We start from the raw sequence: 21,493 nt of genomic DNA, 5'->3' as shown, positions 1-21,493 counted from the left end.
CTGACCTTGAGATTTACAAACATCCCCCTTTCCAAACTGTTAATGACTGGGGACCATGAGCAACATGACCAAACCCAAGCGGCACGACCCACGCACACTGATTGGCCAAGCGACTCCCACTGTAAGCTGATTGGCAGCTGGTTCCGTGCTATGATTGGGTATTTTGGGCGTCAATCAAAAAGCCGCTTCCTCCTGCCGAGCTGTCACGAGCGATCCTGGGGATCTGGAGCTTGGACGTTGAGCTCGTTGCTGCTTGGAAAGACCGGGGAATCGCTATCATGTATTTAAAGGGAATAACATGGCAAGAGAGCGGGGGCAGCTGCTGCAAGGCCAGAAACTGCTAATATTCGTTGTGAGGGCTGACTGGGCAGTTAATGGGCCTGGAGAGTGCAGCCCGGCTCTGGCGCTTTGTTTACGTTAGTGTTGCCGCCTGACAGACTCCCTGGGCCGGCTCAGCTTTCACCGCCGACTCCCGGCAAAGCCTCCTCCTCACTGCCCACCCTCTTTCTCTGCCCTTCACCCCCGCCCCCCTCCCGGGTTTATAATATTTTCATAAAGATGGCGCAGGAACCACAGGCTGCAAACTAATGACTGTCAGAAACATCGCTTCAATTTGTAATATGGTGAGTAAAGGGGCCGGGGGCATTTTCAGGGTCTATGAACTGGACGCGCGCCTGAAGTTTGGTTATACGGTGAAGATAAATTGCCATCTAATCCAGGTAGAATTCAGATTTAGAGACCCCATTTAACTGTCCCAGGGCTGAATTGAAGTTCTGTCCCACTATGTTTTCATTCTGTAAAATGTATTTGGGATTAAAAATCGACATCTACATGAACAATTCAGATCCAATGTTACATTTATTCGATGTCTCGATGTAGTGGCATATCATGAACCTGAGTGTGAAAACTGTGGATGAATTCAAAATGAAACTTCCTCTAACGCACTTGCAGAAGTAGAAATTACCTTTACACACATGTACTTCTTTGGAACCATTGAGTTGCAGCATACGCATAATGGTGTACCGTGTTTGAAGAATTAACTTTTGGAAATTTGTTGCATGGCGTTATTTACCCGTTATTTTGCGTATATCGCGAATGCAGAGCACTTGCAGAAAGAAATGTTGGCCACTAAGCAACTATAGTGAGATCTGCAGGTGTATCTTAGTATAGAAACAACTGTAAATTTGGGACCCTTGAAGCGGTTTGCATTAACGCTTAATCGTTTTCTAATTTGAGGAAAACAATTATTGACATGACTTTAAAGGAACCTTGCAGAGCACAGAGTGAGCCATGCCTGTATACTACATTATGTCTAACAACTGGAAAAGACTTCCAGTAAGTGTTCTAGAGGCAAAAAAAAACAAGAATCATATAAGAAACGATTAGGTGCTGCAAATGGAAAGCATTAAGCTCTTCCTAGAGAAATGAATTAATAAGTTTGCCCACTCAAACTAATAATGCAAGCAATTTGTCTTGCCTTGTATTAAGTGTCTCCTCTTGGATGAGGCAAGGGCACTTATCTATTTTTCCATTGGACATGTGTGAATTTAGAACAGAAAGTTGGGAGGAATGGCCATTCTCACCTGTTGTTATCTTATGAGTAGGAAGGATGAGACCTCTTTTGCCTCAAAGCAACAGTGTAGGGGAATTATTCAGATTTTCTCTGTTATTGGGACAAACTAAAGAAACCTCTGGGGAATGGTTAGGGCCTCACTGGATTATTTATTTAGATATTGAACTTTACATCATAGAATGAAATTGGCAATGCTTTAGTTGTATACTTGCAATGCTGACATCTCTTTTTGTGCCTGATTCCTGGTTCTTTGGCAGGAATGGGAAATGGAGAGCAGTACTGTATTCACACAAGCTATGTTTCTGATATTGATCTCTGCTTCAAAATATATTTATAAATATCTTGAAAATGGATAACAGTGGTATTGTTTCCTGCGTATCTTGAGCTTTCATCTTGTGATTGAAAAAATATGGAGTACTTTTCTCAGCAGGATTAAGAACTGTTTGCCTTTTTTAAAAAAGAACTTAATTAGTAGAAATTTTCGGGATACCCAGTGTGTCTAAGTAAGGAAAATTTGAGATAACCTATCACACAATGAAGAAATCGTGAGCTAGTCTTTTGTTTTAAGGAAGTGCAATTGATTTCATTTTCAATTAAAATTCAGTGGAATGTTTATATTTCAGAAAATGTTAAAATTCCTTAATGCCTGCCAGCATAAACTCTCAGAAAACAATTATGTTCATTGCTGGATTTCATGGCTAGTATAAATGTTTAATCTGAAAATATGAATAAGAAATTTTTGGTCACAAGCTTGGTTAATGTTTGGTTGTAGGTAGTAAGTTTGTTCTGTAACTATCTGGTATTGTATAACCATGATTCAAACTAGTAAAATGTAAATTTAGGGCTATAGCAGGAAATTGTTAACAAAAGAGCGATCAACATTCCGAATGGGCTGCTAGATAGAGTGTTGAAGGCAAAACCCAAGAAACAATGAACTATTGTACTGTGGAGATTTGTGATCTGTCTAGATGAATTAATTTAGATTTGCCTGAACTGCTTTCCTCATCTGTAACCCATAAACATTTATTGTGCAGCTGTTTGGTAAAAGATAGCTACAACTAAAGGAGTAAGGAGTTGAGGTACCATAACTTAAAAGGGAAGCCCAAAGGAGGTCAGTGGTATATGAGCCCATTGTGATATCTGTTTTTGTAAAACTATCTTCCACTTACTAGTTTTATACAGATTTCTGAGCTTTATTGAAAATGGCTGCTTGTTTTTTTTTATTATTTTGTGTTACACATATGTTAACATAAGCCTGTGCTTCACCCTAAGGTTTTGGCTTATTTGTTATTTTGTTATATAAGGTTCGAGACAGATGATCATTCAAGCATAGAATGGCCATGTGTGGAGGAATGTTGTAAATTATTGGCCCAGGATTATAAGCGAGAAAAGTTACTGTTATGAGCAGTGCATCAGGTCAAGAGCAAGAACATGCACTTATTGGCAACAGCTCGTTAAAAATGCTGAACGTTATGCTGCATCCAATATATTCTATAATTGTTAAAGTGGGGATATAACATTTTTGAATTTGGTTTTGCTGAACGGTCAGTTAATCATTTAAACTTCTGTAACAAAAATAAAAATACCTGGAAAATACCTGCAGTTTTTTGCTTTTATTTAAACTTCTGTATTTGGTTGGCACTATTAAGTTTTGTTGCATTGTAAAATCTTGGTCCACATGAAATTCGTGGTCCTCACAATACAATAATTACACATACAGTTAACAGTAAATGTGTCACCTTTCCTGACTGGACTGTTAGATAATTTGGGCCTAAAAATATAAAATAGCACTCGTGACTGCCATATTATAAGCTTCAATTAATATAAAGTTTAAGAAAAGAGTGTGTCTAACAATATGAAAATCAACACTTCAGTTGGGTTGTGGCTGTTAACTGAGGAACTCTGAGCTTCATTCACAATTCTGTGGAACTCTCTCAGTTTTATTTCTCTGGCAAGCAAAATGTTTTTGACTAGGTTTCAGTTTTCTGCTCCAAGATGGTAAGAAATAAGTTAGCTAATAGTCTATTAGTTTTTAACATTTGTACTATGGATCTATCAGATTGATATGCCTGAGTTGAATCTTTTCCTTGCAAGCATGCAACATAAGAAAATGCCCTTAAATGATAGTTAAAATTACTGAAAACTCTTCAAGTTCAAAGATCTCTCTCTTTCGCTGTACTTCTCAAGCTCGCAATCACCCGTCTCTCAATTTTTTTTCCACTTTCCCCTTCTTTCTCATTGATGTTACCCTGCCATGTGAAATGTGTCACCTCAGTTACTGTTATGGAGGCTGCTTTTTGTTTTGATATGCATGCAGATCTTCACAATTTGTAACCTGTCGTTCTATAGGTCAAGACTCCTGTTATAATTTATGATCGTGAGAACTGAAATTAAGAATGTTTTACAAGCTGGCATCACAAGACCTTTACTTGCTGGGACCAGTCTGACAGGGTTTTCCGGAAAGCTTGCACAAAGCAGCTCCTTACTGTATTCACAATTACTACAGTTTGTGAATGCAGGCCTTTGAATGAGCCACAATAGAGCCGCAAAATTGGCAGAAATCACCCACAAAAAAGGCTTAAATACTTAATACGGGTAAATATGTGGCTTTACTCAACTCAAAACAGTTAGGTGCACTTTGCTTAATTATTTCTGCTGAAAACTATCAATGAGAAAGGTAGCTGAGTGTTTTTCATTTTGGTTAAATTCTGGCAGCACTCCCCAGTTATTCCATCAGAAGACTCACCATCTTCATTTCATTCAGTTATTGTTCCTTTGTTACAGTACCTGCTTTGTGTGATTGAGATTACAAAATGTTTGAACTCTCTCCAATACTAGTTATACAAAGATTTGAGTAATTCTGAGTAACATAGCAAAAAAAAGCTGAATTGTTGTATTAAAATTAAAAGCACAATTGAGAAGTAATTGTGTTTTTCATTTAAAACAAAAAGGGTTTCATCTTCTGGTATTTACAAAAAGACTTCTTGTCTGTATACCAATGGATTATTGCTTGTTATTAACTAAACTATGAATTTGTTGATACAGATATATTAACTAGATCAGGGCAAATAATTTTCTGATTTGCCTTTTGCAAGGTTCTATGAGTAAAATAGACTTGCCCAATGAAAGGGCATATTGCAGGTTAATTTATGTAAATGCAGCAGATTGGTTAAGTATTATACAAAGATCAGTTGTTTATAGAGAGGGATCATGTACATCAGAAAGAAAGGAACCGAAGGTTATGCTGATGAGGTTAGGTGAAGTGGGGTTGGAAGGGCTGTTGTTGAGCATAAGTACTAGTATGGGCCAGTTGGTTCGAATGACCAGGTTGCATTGTGCATTTTTTGTATAATATCACTTTTTTAGTTTCTATTGGTATTGAAATGTAGTTCTATTTTGGGATGATGGAACGGTTGCACTATCCTCTTTCAAAGTTCATCCTCAGTCTTTATCCAGTTTTTCCAAAGCATATTTAATCCTAGCAATGTTTCCCAGCACATACTGACTTCAGTACCAACAATTTTGAAATTGGAGGGGTGTGTTTATGTAAATAGAGAGAGTTTTTTTTTTCCCCGGGAGTGAGGATTCTAGGATACCAGACCATGTGTACACGGGCAGGGTTATAGACTGAGGGCAGGCTCCATGCACCCTGCATAATTGTCTGGGAGTGAGTCCGCCTCTTGTCTGGTTCACTCCACTTTAATTTTTTGGGTGACAGCCCTTTAATTAGCATGAGGTGGGATTCCCTGTCATCTCCAGACCTCTGATCGAACAGCAGCTCTACGCCACATCAGGATCAGTGGCCACTGCCAGTATCGTAGAAGACTTGAGCAAGAGGAACCATAGATGCCTCCAAACTCCTGGGGCTGGGTTGGCAGGCCCTACTTGGGGAGGTGGGGAGCATGTTGGACAGGGCGGGGGGTTGGTGGGGAAGGTTGGGCATGCAGGGGGCCTCCGATTGGCAAAGGATCCCAGGAAGAAGGTACTCGTCTCCCCCGCTCCCTTTTCATAGGATTAACCCTGTCGGTTGGCATGAGGGCTGCAGGCCTCTCCTGCTGCCCATTAAATTGGAATGGTGGTGGGATGAGGCCCTTAATTGGGCATTAATTGCCTACTTAAGGGTCTCAATTGGGCCACAGGTATGTGGTCCACTCAATGCCTACTCGCCTATAAAACCATGACGGGTTGGGCTGGTGGTGGGTACGCCGCCGATGACACGGTGCCCTAATTCACAGGTCCACCTGCCTATTTTTTCACCCACAGGTGGCTTGTAAAATTCAGCCGCCTGTGAACAGGACATTGCACTGCTGATTGGGGGAAGTTATCTCTGGAGCTATCTCCAAAATGTGGAATTGTATGTCTTCTGAATTTTGATGTTTGCAGAATGAATAGTTTGTTACTTCCATTAATCCACTCCATTCCCAAATAGTTATCCAAGCTTGCACAAGACATTTTGAATGCACTAAGGTTTGGATAGCTATTAGATTCTTTAACATGACTTTAATTTTGACTCATCTAATCAGTATATCTAATCAGTTCAGTCTCCTTACCAATGACGTTATTCAGATTTTGCGTCTTTTTAGCAAATTATTTTGTAAAGTTGCATTTTAAGCCTTTCGAATTCAAGAAGTTTTTTAATTACTGTTGTAGACTTTGCCCCTGTGCATCTCTGCTGGTTTATTTTCAGTGGACCCCAGGAAGCTTTTTGGTGCTTTGGTAGGATACAATTCCTCAAATCTTGGGCACTTCCTAGTACCTTTTCCAAATGTTTGTTCTTGTATGTGGGTGTAGAGGCTGAATATTTGGATTCTGTTACCTACAGCCCTCCCCCGGGTTCTGAGGTCATTTGCAATGTCCCTATTCCCTTGGCTGGAATTAGTAAATCTGCGCAAACAGGGATTGAACCTAGGACCTTCCTGGTCTTTCTGGCTCAGCTACTTCCTGGCTTAAGGAGCTGGAATTTTTGGGGAGGATTGTATTCCTGTGGTCTTATTGAAACATAACATAATCCAGGTGCATTAAAATAATAATCCTTCCTGGTTTGAAATGCATTCAATCTTGCAAGAATATGTTGGTGAAACACCTGAATGAGTCCTTATTTGTTCAAATTGTACCTTTCTGTCATTATCCATATCTGCCGTTTTGTCCATTGGAGTCAAAGTCATCCAAGTTTTTTTGTATTTTGAAGTGGTCCTGCGGCAAAAGAATCTTTTTGTTGAAAGGTCATCAACCTGAAACATTAACTCTGGGCAGAATCGTCCCAGATTTGCACAAAGTATGGTAGCGGTGGGGAGAAAGGATGTTTTACCCGGCAGCTGCAATAATGAGTTTTTACACCGTATCGTCCCATTCCTGGTGTGTCCCACCTCATTAATAACGCATTCCCTGGAAACACGCTAGATCACTGGTGGGGTGACCTCTGATTCGCCTGCCCCAAGGTCACATCAGGCCATCAGTAACCCGGGCGCCATATTTAAAGAGTGCCCCTGCACAGAGCTAGCACCCTCTCTATGGGATCAGAAGCTGCTGCAAAGTCATGGCTGCCAAAGGGAAGAAACATGCTGCCCCAAATTTAGTGACGCCTCCATAAGGCACCTACTGGGCACAGTGGAGGTCCGCTGTGAAGTTCTCTCTCTCTTTACCCCCCCCCCACCACCCAAGCTCTGGGCGAAGGCCAGCAAGCAAGATCACCACTCCAGTATTGGAGGTGGTGCCAGTGGTGATCAGCGCCAATGCCCTGCAACACCCAGTGCTGAAAGCAGAAGAATGACCTCCTCCATTCCACCAGGGTAAGTCACTCTTCTCATCACTCTCCACTCACACACTCTCAAACCCATCACATTTCCCCAGGAATCTCACTCACTTCCAGTTCACCATTCTCTTTCTCTCTCTCTCTCTCTCTCTCTCTCTCTCTCTCTCTCTCTCTCTCTCTCTCTCTCTCTCTCTCTCTCTCTCTCTCTCTCTCTCTCTCTCTCTCTCTCTCTCTCTCTCTCACACACACACACACACACACACACACACACACACACACACACACACACACCATGATCATGTCCTCATCCCATCAGTGGCACCACTCACCACCCACACATGCCAGGCATCCTTCTCATCTGGCCTGGCAGGTGTCCTGCTTAAACTCTCTCTGTTTGTCTTCATGAAGGACAAGCTGGCATACAACAAAAGGGAGCGGTCGCAGACTGGTGGAGGAATGCCTGATATCAAGGTCCTCACAGACTTTGAAACTAGAATCATCCATCTGGCTGACAATGATCTGGACTGTCCCTATGCTAACGGTGAGGTCAACGATGCTCAATCAAGTGACAATCCAGCAGTGCAACACCCATCGTGCTGTGAGTAATATGTCCTGTTCCACAGTCCGCTGCCATGACTAATTATCTCTCCTTGTTTTCGCAGGCACTCCTCAGAGTGCAAAGCATGACGGAGGAGTCCGTCCGCCTTCTGTCTGAGGTGATAGCGCTGGTATGCCAACACCTGAGGTCAACACTGGTAGGATGGTGGCTGCCATGGAGACCTTGCTCCAGGGCATCAATCCTGCACTGCTGAACTCCATTGCTGACGTCATAGTTGGCCTCCAACAAGTGTCAACGTGAAGGGGTACAGGGCAGCTCAATCTCACTCCAGCTACCCCTTCTCCTCAAGGAGTCAGCCAGGGACCCTTGGGTACCCATGGGGGAGGATCAGCAGATGCTCACCCTGGGGCCATCCAACCAGGGGACTCCGGGAGTGTCCGGCCCATTCAAACCCCCTCTTTCTGTGACCAGAGCAGCTGCAGCTCGCGAGCTCGAGGAGGATGCTACTGCCAGGTGGCAGGACCCCAAAAACAGGCCGGGGCCCTCCAAGTCTCAGCCCTCCAGAGGATGCCTGCCAAGTTCATCATGGGGCGTAGCAGTCAGTAGGCTGCCTCCACCTCTGCTACGGATGTCAGGGGAGCACCAAGACGTAGCGACAGTGTTAGGAGGGTTAAGAAGATGTAGTTGCACAGCCTGGGCACAGGTGTTTAACCACTTGTACATAATATTTGCTACTGTAAATAAACTCCCAAGAATGTCTCCTTGCCTATGGCTCCTTGTTCTGATGAGCAGTGTTCGTGTTGCTCAGATGTGAAACCTTGGTCCCTGCACAAGATAAAGGCAAGTGTCTCTGTCCAGGGCCTCTTCCCTGGGCAGTGTGTAACCTTCAGACCAAAGCGATGGTCCGGCTTCATACTCTCAGGACACATTAGTGATACCCACATCTTGATGGTACTCGTTAATGCTGCCAGAATATCGTGGGCAGAAGTCATTTGTTATTCTTTGTGTACTCAGCACCTTTTGAGGTGAGGTTGGTCCCTCAACTCATCAGCATCTGTGACCAGTGACGGTATGCTCCTGAAGGGGTCAGGTGCTGAAGGCTGACAAGGGATCAGGTGCATTTAAAGTTTCACAGCTGTGTCCCCATGATATGACCCTGATCACAGAACACAAGCAAGCTGCCCTCAGCCAGACAGGAGTTAGACATTCACTGTGGCTATGTGAAGATCTATGGAGTGACCTCACTACATGTCATCATCCTCCAGGAATCAAGCGACTATTAGGGCCTCCACTGCATCTCCATGACATCAACCTGAGCACTGAATGTATACGCGCTGCTGTCAGCCACACGGGAGTCAAATGTTCATGGATGCAAGGTGAGAACGTCAGGAGTGTCCTCACTACATCTCGTCATCATCGTCCATGAATCTTGCCACTGTGAGGGCCTCCTGTGCTCACCTGCCTCGTCTGGCCAGTGCAATGGCCTCATTGCTGGTATCCTCGCCTTCGAGGACCTCCTCACCCTCACCCTCACCCTCGTCGCCGTTCTCCTCATCAGGGGAGACGTGCAGCCCCTCCATCTCCTCTTCCTCAGCCAGGTCCTCCCCCCACCCCCCATTGCAGTGCCAGGTTGTGGAGCGTGCAGCAAGCTACGATGATGTGCGACACCTATGGGGACTGTATTGCAGTGCTCCAACAGAACCTAATTTTCTAAATGCCTATTGTTTGCCCCATCAAAATCCGGGTTGCAGCTTGTTATACAGTCACTCTGTTACAGTCTGAGGCTGCCGCACGGGCTTCATTAGCCACGTCCTCTAAGGGTAGCCCTTGTCCCCGAGGAGCCAACCCTGCAGCCTCTCTGGATCCTGGGAGATGTCAGGGATCTGAGACTTGCTAAGATGAAGGCATCTTGGACGCTCCCTGGGAATCGTGTGCAGGCCTGTAGGACGCATTTGTGGTGGTTACACACCAGCTGAACATGCAGCGAGTAGAAGCCCTTGCGGTTGATGCCGTTGATTGCCTGTTGCCATGGAGATCAAGGCGCCACATGAGTGCAATGGATACACCGTGCACCTGTGGAAAACTGGCGATCTGCGCAAATCCCAGCACTCTTGCTTCCTTGCTTTCCTGACCCTGGGTGAAATGCACAAAGCCTCCTGGATACACTTGTGCATGGAGGCTCGTGAGATCCTGCACAGGTCACCTGTGGAGCACTGGAAGGAGCCACTGGTGTAAAAATTGAGCACTGTCGTCACTTGCACTGCCACTCACAGTGGATGCCCTCCATATATCCATGGCACCAAATCCTGCAGCAGGTGGCATATGTGGCCGATCAGTTCCCTAGATGTGCAGTCTTTGGCAACACTGGTTCTTGGTCATCTGCAGGAACTACAAGCGCTGCCTACAGAACCTGGCGCGCACAAGCGACGGCTCGCTGTGGATCTTCAGCGGCGTGTGCGGCAGGCCCTGCCGCCCCTTCATCCTGAGGATGTGCTCCTCCCTTTGCTGAGCCAGGCCCCTCTGCTGCTCTGTTGCTCTTTCCTGGCCGTTAAGTCATGAGGCATACCACTAAATCACCAGGCTCTGTGATCCTGATGTTCTCCTCATGTAGATCAAAGAAAGAGATGTGTCTGTTAGCATAGGTGTACTAAGAACCTCTCCTGGTTAAGTCTGAAGGCCCCTTTTTATGCATGCAGGAGATTGTTGGCCACCACTTGGATCGTCCGGTGTGTAATGTGCTCGTTGGCTGTCTGAAACCCCACCCACCTCTGGCCCACTCCACTTGTCCGATTGGCGGCAGTTTCAGCCACTGGACTGCACGCTGTGCTCTCAGCTCAGGCACAGACATTCTCCTAACCTGCACTGCAAGGCTGCACTGTTAGCTTGAACCATGATGGATACTGGTCCAAATCTTAATAAAGACATTGCAAGGGGCTGGGAGTGCCTCCACCTGACTGCGCCATGGCACAAGGGAATTGTACAACTTGCCCAGTCGGCCCATTGCCCTGCTGCCCCCTAAAATGCACACTACTCTGCAGGCTTCACCCGAGGGGGTGAAAAGTTCTGGAGCATTTGGTGGCACTTTCATGCTTTTGCATTAGCCATGACTCCAAGCATGTCAATGGAGCTGCAGTTGAACGGTCTCAGCTGCAGAAGAATGCTCACTTTTGACGAGCTTTTTCAAGTGTGTCCACATCCCTCACCGCCCCCACCCTCCCCCACAACTCCTTGGCACGTGCTTGAGTTATTTCCTTCAGTATGTGCTGCCTTGCCCCGTCCACCCCACTCCTACCCTGGTCTGACCTGCACTCGAGTCCCTGCCCCAGCACTGCAGCTGGGAAAAAACAACTTGCTTGTGACCCTTGCGAATGTGCAGCACCTTTTCCTTGATGTCCTAAGGATGATGCTCGCGAGCGCTGCGCAAGGCTGTGCGCACTCACCTCCGTGTTCAGCTCGCCAGGTGCACGCCTTTTAAAAGCAATCGTGAAGCACGCCATTCTGAAGTCATGTGTGGGGATGATTTTGGTGAGCAGGGCTTGTAATGATATGCAGATGTATTAAAATGATGCTTCAGATGTGTGGCGGCGGGAAATACGGCCCGCTGTTGACGGGTGGATTGGAAGATTACAAACTGGTTTCATGACGGCTTAAAACTGATTTTTTGCCTTCTCGCCATATTGTCCCCCACACCACCGACGCCAAGGGGGCCAGAAAATTCTGGCCTCTGTTCGTCTCTCCACATAAACTGCCTGATCTGCTGCGTGTTTCCAGCATTTTTTGATTTTTGTTTCAGATTTACAGCATCTACAGTTTCTGATCAATATATCTTTCTATTCATTGTGTTTATCTAGCTTCCTTTTAAATGCAACTATGCTATACTCCTCCCCTACTCTTTGTGGTACTGAGTTCTACATTCTATCACTTGTGGGTAAAGGAATATCATATTAGATTTATTAATGATCTTATATTTCTGATTACTAATTTAGTTTTCCCCATCAAGTGGAAACACGTCTTTCTTTGAGACTAGAAAAGATTTAACATTGGAATAAAGCTGATCTGTTAATTTCTGGAGGTTAATTTAGCAAAATTGAGTTTGAGCTTGGAAGAAAGAAAATATATGTTTGCATACAGCACCCATTCTCTTAAATCAAATGTTACAAAGCTTAGTTTCAGTTTTATACCAGAAAATGCAAAGCCTTGTATTTGTTAGGAATCATTACATTCAAACCTGCATTAAGTTTGTGTGGCACTGCTTCTTGCTGCACCAATGTACAGTCCAGTGGAGTAATGAGCAGAAGGTTTGATTTTTCACCATTCTACTGATCTCAGCTGCATTGCTATTGTTCAGTTTTGACCAGAGACCCAGAAATTCCCTGGTTTGCAAGGATGGAGGAGCAGGAACTGATTATGGCTGCCTTAGAGATGTTGTCTATGGCCTGAAAGCAAATCATCTGCCCAGTCAATTTGTTCTCAGGACTACTTTGCAAAACAAATGTGTGCCAAACAAATATAATTTTGGGCAGCTGATAATTTAAACTGAATCATAGACGAGGTTTATATACAAAGCAGGTATGATTGACGCTTCATAGGCATGTTTCAGTCTTAATGTGCATCATAGATTTTAAATTCTTTAATTTCCCAGGGAAGGATCAGTTTGGTAAACTTGTTGGTAGGGTTGAAAGATGTGCCCTGGCCTGGCAGCAGATGATGGGCAAGAGGCTAGTGTTGAAGGAATGCAGATTTCTTGGACTGTTGTAGGATTAGAGGAGATTACAAATATGGGGAAGGTTTGAAGGGTTTTGAACGTTCGTATGAGAATCTTAAAATTGAGTTGCTTGACAGGAGTATAGGTCAATGAGCACAGGGGTGACTTGATTTTTTAAAAATTTATTTGTTCATGGAATGTAGGCATCGCTGGTAAGTCCAACGTTTGTAGTCCATCCGTAATGGCCTTTGCGAAGGTGATGATGAGGTGCTTTCTTGAACTGTAGGTACACCCACAGTGCTGTTAGAGAGGGAGTTCCAGGATTTTGACCAGACCACAATGAAGGAACAGTGAAATTAATCCAAGTCAGAATGGTGTGTGACCTGGAAGTGCTGGTGTTCCAGTGCAACTACTGCTTTTATTTTTCTTGGTAGTAGAGGTCACGGGTTTGGAAGATGCTGTCGAAGGAAGCCTTGGTGAGTTGCTGCAGTGCATTTTATAGATAGTGGCATCCTTGTGTACTTGGCATTGGTGGTGGAGGGAGGTGGTGGATGGGGTGCTGATCACGTGGGTTGCTTTCTCCTGAATGTTGTCGAGCTTCTTGAGTGAAGTTAGAGCTGCACTCATCCAGGCAAATGGAGACTATTCCTTCATACACCTGTGGTGTGCCTTCTAGATGGTGCACAGATTTTGGGGAGGCAGGGGGTGAGTTACCACAGAATTGCCAGCCTCTGACATGCTTTTGTAGCCACTGTATTTATGTGACTGGTCTGGTTCAGTTTCTGGTCAATGGTAGTCCCCAGGATGTTGATAGTGAGGGAAATTAGCGATGGTAATGCCATTTAATGTCAAGAGAAGATGGTTAGACTCTCTTTTTGGAGATGGTTATTGCCTGGAACTTGTGTGACATTAACGTTACTTGCCACTTATCAACCAAACCCTGAATATTGTCCAGGTCTTGCTGCACATGGACACAGACTGCTTCAGTGTCTGAGGAGTTACAAATGGTGCTGAACTCTGTGCAGTCATCAGCGAATATCCTCACCTCTGACCTTATGATGGAAGGAAGAACATTGATGAAACAGCTGAAGATGGTTGGGCTTAGGACACTATCCTGAGGAACACTTGCAGCGGTGTCATAGACTGAGATGATTAGCCTTTAACAACCACAGAGGAATATGGTTGTGGTTGGAGGTGAATTATCTCAGTTCCAGGACATCACTGCAGGAGTTCAAGGTAGGTGTCCTAGATCCAACCATATTCAGCTGCTTCATCAATGACCTTTTTTCCATCATAAGGTCAGAAGTGGGGATGTTCGCTGATGATTGCACAATATTCAGCACTATTGCGACTCCTCAGATATTGAAGCAAGTCCATGTCCAAATGCAACAAGATCTGGACGATATCCAGGCTTGTGCTGACAAGTGGCAAGTAACATTCACGCCACACAAGTGTCAGGCATTGACCATCATCAACTAAAGAGAATCTAATCATTGCCCCTTGACATTCAATGGCATTACCATCGCTGAATCCCCCACGATCAACATCCTGGGGGTTACTATTGACCAGTAACTGAACTGGACTAGCCATATAAATACTGTGGCTACAAAAGCAGGTCAGAGTCTAGGAATCCTGCAGTGAGTAACTCACCACCTGACTCCCCAGAGCCTGTCCACCATCTACGAAGCGCAAGTCAGGAGTGTGATGAAATACTCCCTATTTGCCTGGATGAGTGCAGCTTCACTGACACTCACTCCAGAAGCTTGACACCATCCAGGACAAAGCAGCCTGCTTGATTGGCACCCCATCCGCAAACATTCACTCCCTCCGCCACTGACGAACAGTAGCAGCAGTGTGTACCATCTACAAGATGCACTGCAGAAAGTCACCAAGGCACCTTAGGCAGCACCTTCCAAACCCACGACCGCTACCATCTGGAAGGATCAGGGCAGCAGATAGATGGGAACACCACCACCTGGAACTTCCCCTCCAAACCACTCACCATCCTGACGTGGAAATATATTGCAGTTCGTTCACTGTCGCTGGGCCAAAATCCTGGAACTTCCTAACAGCATTGTGGGTGTAACTACACCACAGGGACTGCAGCGGTTCAAGAAGGCAGCTCACCATCACCTTCTGAAGGGCAATTTGGGGTGGGCAATAAATGCTGGCCTAACCAGCGACGCCCACATCCTGTAAAAAATATTTTTTTTAAAAAAAATCATCCTTTGTGCTTGGTATGACTCCAACAGTGAAGGGTTTTCCCCCTGATTCCCATTGACTTCAATCTAGGGCTCCTTAATGCCACACTCAGTCAAATGCTGCCTTGATGTCAATCTCAGTCATTCTCACCTGTATCACCTGTGGAATTCACTCAGCTCTTTTGTCCATGTTTGGATCAAAACAGTAGTGAGGTCTGGAGTTGAGTGGCTCTGGTGGAACCCAAACTGAGCGCCAGTGCTCAGTTTCTTGCCGAGTATGTGCCGCTTGATAGCACTGGTACTGACACCTTCCATTACTTTGATAATCGAGAGGAGACCAATGGGGTGATAATTGGCTGGATTGGATTTGTCTTGCTTTTTGTGGACAGGACCTACCTGGGCAATTTTCCACATTTGGGTGGATGCCAGTGTTGTAGCTGTACTGGAACAGCTTGGCTAGCAGCACAGCTAGTTCTGGAACACAGGTCTTCAGTATTATAGTCAGGATGTTGTTTGGACCTATAGCCTTACAATATCCACTGCCTTCAGCCGTTTCTTCATATGACGTGGAGTGATTCAAATTGGCAGAAGCCTACCATCAGTGAATGCTGGGAATCTCGGGAGGTGGGCGAGATGGATCATTCACTTGCAACACTCTTCAGCCGGAAGTCCAAATGTTTCACCCTTGTCCTTTACATTGATGTGCTGGGCTCCCTCATCATTGAGTGGGGGATTTTCTTGGAGCCTCATCCTCTGGCTAGTTGTTTAACTGCCCACCCCCATTCACGATTTGATGCGAGTTAGGCTATGGGTAGCAAAGTTTTTGATGGACTCGAGCATTGTGGAGGGTGGAAGATGGGTTGCAGATCAGGAGGCCATTGTTTTTGTTACATCTAGACATGATGACCTTAGGTGAGGAATTCGACAGCAGAGGGAATGATGTTCATGTTGGCATTCTTTTTCTCTTCTTCCCCCTGCAGCACTAGAAAACTTGCTTAAAAAAAAATTTAAATGTCCTGTTTTTGATCACTGATATTGAAAGAAATGCATGAGATTATTTGCCAGTGCAGACCAATTAGAACAATAATGGCTTGGAGTAAATTTTGAAACCAATGATCTGGAGTTAGTTGAACGTTGGAAATTTTCTGCTTTTTTTTTTTACTTACCTAAGATGCACAGTTCACAGAATATCTAAAATATATGTCTGCCAGCAGCTTTTCTTGGATTGGAATTATTTACTTATTACTGCAGGTCTCCTTTTCTTTGTTTCTCACTCAGCAATGCAAATCTTCACTTTTCAGAATCTGATATTTTTATCTGTGTTTTTTCTTGAGGTGGGCAATAACAAAGCAAGGTAAAAATAGAGAACAATAATATGTATTACAATTTCATACTGTAGCCAATACAAAAGTATGCAGGAAATCTTGTTGGATTTGCAATAACATGAATCTACTGCGAAAATTCCAATAGAATTCTTAGATGATGGCAGTTCAGCATTGACTGCTTTTTGTAATAGCAAAATTTGGGAAGTTTGCTGGGAACAGGCTGTCATTTCATTTTTAAAGACATGATGAATTGGCCTCCTTAAAACATTTGTGGTCCTTATGGTGATGGTGCTCCCACATTTATGTTGGGCAAGAAATTCAAGGATACTGCCCCACTGATCATGAAGGAATGATGGGTGATACATGTCTGTTTGGTAGGAGTTCCGCTTAATGAAAACCGAGAAATACCAAGACTTTACAATGACTCACATTGTAACTGGCCCTCTGAAGACAGTCAGAATGACTTCATTCCTAGCACAACTGGCACTGTACAGACCAAGGGTTAACCCTGAGATCTCAGTTTATACGACTTGACTATCAAGGATGGTTGTTATTTAGGCTCAATGAGTGGTCATTGGGTGTGCCACTAGAAGACTGTGTGGTGTGACTGGCAGCAATTTGAATAAATTCACAAAGCTCTCAAATATTTACATCTCTTTCACATACTTGTTCTCTTGGCTGCCCAGTAGTGCATCAAATGATAAATCAAATATTAGCAGTTATACCAGTTCTACCAGGGATGAAGAGCTTCCTAACATGAACCCTCAAGGGGCAAAAAGAATCAAAATTTACGATATTGAAAGGAAAATATTTCCACATTTTGCCTTAGTTGAGGTTATTTTTATGTAGTACATGTTTTTTCAGTTCTCTTTGATGTTATATGACTTGTACATATGTACATTATCCACACTTGAGTATCTTCGTGTTCCACCTCAACTTGTTCTCTTATGTATTTGAATACTGAGTAGCTCTCCAAGGAGTAAAATGTAATTTGTGCAGATGCAAAGATTTTTATATTAGTCAAGATCTGCTGTGTAATGTTTTTTTAAAAAAAATCAATCTTTGAACTGTATATTTAAGTAACAAAAATCTAAATCAGAACGAATAGCGGTCAGGACTTTTTTGACCCCAAAAATTGGAAGTTGAGCTTTCCATTTATTGTGCTTGTCAATACAAGCACAAGACAAGACTACCTTTTTAAATGGAAAAATCAAAATTTTCTGCTTTGTAATATTTACTATGGGATATTTTTAATCTGAACTGATCCTGTTGGATGTTCTCGTAGTTTAAACAACACAACCATTTAAAACTTATTCAGAGAAGCCAGTGAAGGAAAAAATGCGCATACAGTTTTTTGAGCAGAATTTAGGTTTAGAACAGTCATATTTAGGCTTTAAAAAATTTATTCAACCATCAACATCAGTTTAATTTTTTTAAAATGCACATTATTGTGCTGAGCTGTTTAAAATCTATCACACCACATACAATAGCAGGGTCTAATCAATTTGAATAAATTCACAAAGCTCTCAAAAATATTTATATCCCTTTCACATACTTGTTCTCTTGGCTGTCCAGTAGTGCATCGAATGACAAATCAAATATTAACAGTTATGCCAGTTCTGCCAGGGATGAGGAGCTTCAGTAAGAGAGGTTGGAAAGGTTAGGTCTGTCCTTTTAACAGAGAATATTAAAAGGTGACTTAATGGAAGTTTTCAAGATGATGATTAGTTTTAATAGAGCAAATAGAGAACAATTATTCCCCCTGGCGCGTGAGTCAACAACCAGAGATGATGGATTCAAAATTATTGGCGAAAGATCTCTCAACTCTCCGTTCCCCAGAGGCAGGATGAGAATTGTTTTTCGCATTTCAGGATCTAGAATGTTATACCTGAAAAGATGGTGGAAGGTGATTCCATAAATTATTGAGTTGGGCAGGTAGTCGAGGATGAGGAACTTACAACGTTTTGCACAAAAAGTGGGGATGAGGGACTAAGCACGACAGCTTTTTCAAAGAAAGAGCAGAGGCACGATGGGCCGAATGACCTCCTGTTAAAAGTTTCAATGATTCTATAATCCGTAGTAAACGATAACGAAAAACTGCTGTTGCTGTAGAGATATAAGAAATGGGGTTAGCATTAGGCAAACCAGTGTGCTGAAAGTTTTTATGACTGATTATCGAATGTTCCAACATAGTTCAATTGCATGGAGAGGGTAAAGGGGAGACAATTGGAGCACCTGGTGAAGCAAGAAGGGAGTAACATTGGGTTTTATGTAGCTGTTACATGTCTGTTGAAGTATTACTACTGTAATTTCTAGTTTGGGAACTTTACAATAACCTAAAGGGTCCAGTGAAAAGGGTGCTTGAAACTATGAGCTCTTGGTACATTCTTGGGGTGGGAGGAAAACAAAAATTTTGTGATTCAGGTTTTATCAGAAGAGAAATTTCGGTAGAGCCCTTGTTCATTACTCTGTACAGGAAGGAAGAAAGTGGTAAGCCAGGTAGCCATAGGCTAACCAAGTCTGCACCCTAATCGTCCATCTTTGCTCTTCTCTCTCTCATCCAAATTCTTTGAAAAATTCGGTTATAATTACGAATATTGATTTTAAAAATGTTAATCAAATAAACCTGCTTATCAAATGCATAATTATGCTGTCTAGACTCGGGTATAGATTTGCAGATATCCTAAAATTGATGTAGGCAATTGTAAAGGAGGCTGTACATAACTTCAGGAGGACATAGCCAGAATGGTTGATTGGATAGTTACATGTTGGATGAAATTCAACACTGAGAAATATGAGGTGATTCTTCCTGGGGAGATGAATATGGAGAGAAAATATGTGTTAAATGTGCAAGAGGAGTAGAGAAACAGAGTTAAAATACACATCTTTAAAGTTCATAAGTGCTGTTTTTGGTTTCTAAAACAGCACAGAAATAATTGATTTTATAAATAGGGCCACAGAGTACAAAAACAAAGGTAAAAATAAACTTATACGAATCATTGCTTAGATTGAAGTTAGATTATGGTGTCCAGTTTTGGGTTCCCTATATCAAGAAGGATATCCAGCCCAAGGGGTGTGCGCACAAGAGATTTGCTAGGGTGATGCCAGGGATGAGAGGATTTAATTACTAAGAAAAATGCTGTTTTTCCACAAGAACAGAGAACGTTAAGAAGAGATTTGATTGTGTTCAAGATTAAGGGGATTTGATGAGTTGTTAAGTAGGGGGGGAACATTTCTAATTTAAGATCATTGAAAGAATGATTGGAGGAGGTAGGATTTTCTTTTAATGCTGAAGATTGTTAAGAAATGAGTGCCTTTACCATCAGCTGTTGTAGATGGGGAATCCATAATAGTTTTAAACGAAAAGTGGATGAGCGTGGGGCAAGGACTAGGAGGATAGCTCTGAGAACTGGAGCATGCACAATGAACTGTAAAATTCCATCAGTTTCAGAATAAAAAATAATAAATTCTGGAAATTTACAGAAGGTCAGTCAGCATCGGAAAGAGAGGTTAATGTTTCGGGTAGGACCTTTTATCAGAACGCTGATGGAAAAGTCACATCTGAGATGTTAATCTATATTTTTCAGATGCTGATGGAACTGCTGTGTATTTACAACATTTATTGTTTTGAGATTTCCAGCATTCATGATTTTTCTTTTTATCTTTTGTAAAAGTTGAAATGAGTGACTTTTGTACAGTATTATCATTTTATATCTGTGTCACACCGCAATTGGAATAAAATGATAACGCAACCTAATTGTGAAGGTTGTGGAAAATTCTGAGCAAATGAGTAAACAATGTAGTGATTCAAGTGTCAACACAAACTACCTCAGTACCTTTTTATCTATATGCAGCTGTGTTTTTATATATTGTATATTTTTTGTTATTGGGAGAGGGAGGGGGAAGAGAATTGAGATTCTCATTTTTCTCCCTTTGCAGGCCCCTCTCTACGGCGAACTGGGCCACGGTCTTCTCCACATCCGCTGTCAGGAGGTGAGATTGAAGCAGGGTGAGCCAAACCATATTACTGTAGTCTTTTTCCCTTTTGCAGGCTGCTGTAAATGTCCCCCCTGTAATAGGAAGTGTGGGACACTATGGGCCACAGCATTCTCCACCACTGTGGTTGACTGATAATTATATCAGATAATATACTGATAGGAGGGCCACTCCATGCAGGAACAGACAGACAGATAAGATTGGTTCTTCCAGTGGTGCTTCATTGATTGATTAGTATTTAGATAATTCTTGCAAATGCAGTGAATTGTTTTTGGTTTATACACATTGTTTTTTGAGTTGAAAACCTTTATTTACAAATATTGATAGAGCTCTAATCTGAGTACATTGTAAAAAAGTTTTAACGTTTGTGCTTTCTTGCCTAGCAGTAAAAGACTTTAAGGCCATTCGGTCATTTAATGGGCCAGATTTTGCTGTAGCAGGGAGTCTAAAGGCATTTGCAGTTGGATTTACTCCAACATCCTTTCAGCTCAATGTTTTTCCCCCACAAAATTGCTTGAAGTGTGAGTTGATAACAATGCAATGAGGGAAAGAGGGCCTCTGAAACGTGAGTGACCAGGGCAATTGACATGGTATCTCCTTAACCTGTCAGATTGAGGAATAAAAAGCAGAAGGACTGAGAAGGAGTCTGAATTAAAGGTGGTGAATTCAATGTTAGGCCAGGCACAGAAAGAGAAATAAAAGAGAGGGAAGAACTATTGAAATGATAGAGGCAGTAACAGACAAAGGAAAAGTAAGAAATAATCTACAGTTTTTAAATTTGACATTTTAACAATCTCCAAAAATTTGAAATCTGAAGGAATGAGACTCATTTTTGTAATAGTTAACTTTCTATCCCAAAAAGGTTGATTAGCAGTAATTTAACACATGTTGATGTCACTACTGCAACTAATTCAATATCTGTAGCTGATCTCTTTTGTATCTACCGTGGAAATACAGCCACTTCATGACATCTAACATGCGTCGAAGGTGAGACAGACAGTGAAGTGCTGCTTTTACAAAGCTAATGGCGCAGCAGCTCAACTTGGATAGCAACATTTGGATATTCACATTTAACCGTGCATTTGCTCCTCTAAATTTGCTGTAACATTTACACATCAGTTGCGCCATTAGCCTCACCATTATTTTGATGGCAAATTCTGGCCCATTACTTTATTAATCCTGAAAAGAGAGTGAAACTGTATAGTAGGATTACACACCCTGACATTGTGGTGTCTCAGAGGTTAATGTTATTTTTGCATGCAAATCTCAATTTCTACATGAAGCTTAATGAGCCTGTCCAGTAAAAATTTATGGAAAAGGTTGGTAGCCAAAAAATATATGATACCAATTTCCAGCTCTAAAGATTTCCAAGAGAGTGCCTT

General features: G+C 42.8%; 1 protein-coding gene across 5 annotated transcripts in view; it reads left to right on the top strand.

The window, feature by feature from the left end:
• Positions 1-210: 210 nt before the first annotated feature.
• usp46 (ubiquitin specific peptidase 46) overlaps positions 211-21,493 on the top strand; it is an 87,417-nt gene continuing 66,134 nt past the window's right edge. For 2 of the 5 annotated variants that reach the window (XR_013577420.1, XM_078547808.1), the window contains exons 1-2: positions 211-623; positions 20,055-20,108. Coding sequence is in view for 2 of the 5 variants with exons in the window: in XM_078547808.1 (XP_078403934.1) it covers positions 588-623; positions 20,055-20,108 (90 nt within the window). In the remaining 3 variants the exon portion in view is untranslated. Of the gene's footprint in view, positions 624-20,054; positions 20,125-21,493 lie in introns of those variants that run through there. The other 3 variants (XM_078547822.1, XM_078547815.1, XM_078547828.1) reach the window with 3 other exon arrangements.

The sequence above is a fragment of the Cetorhinus maximus genome, chromosome 1, assembly GCF_964194155.1.
Source record: "Cetorhinus maximus chromosome 1, sCetMax3.hap1.1, whole genome shotgun sequence".
NCBI lineage: Eukaryota > Metazoa > Chordata > Chondrichthyes > Lamniformes > Cetorhinidae > Cetorhinus > Cetorhinus maximus.
This window is presented reverse-complemented; position numbering and strand designations above follow the sequence as displayed.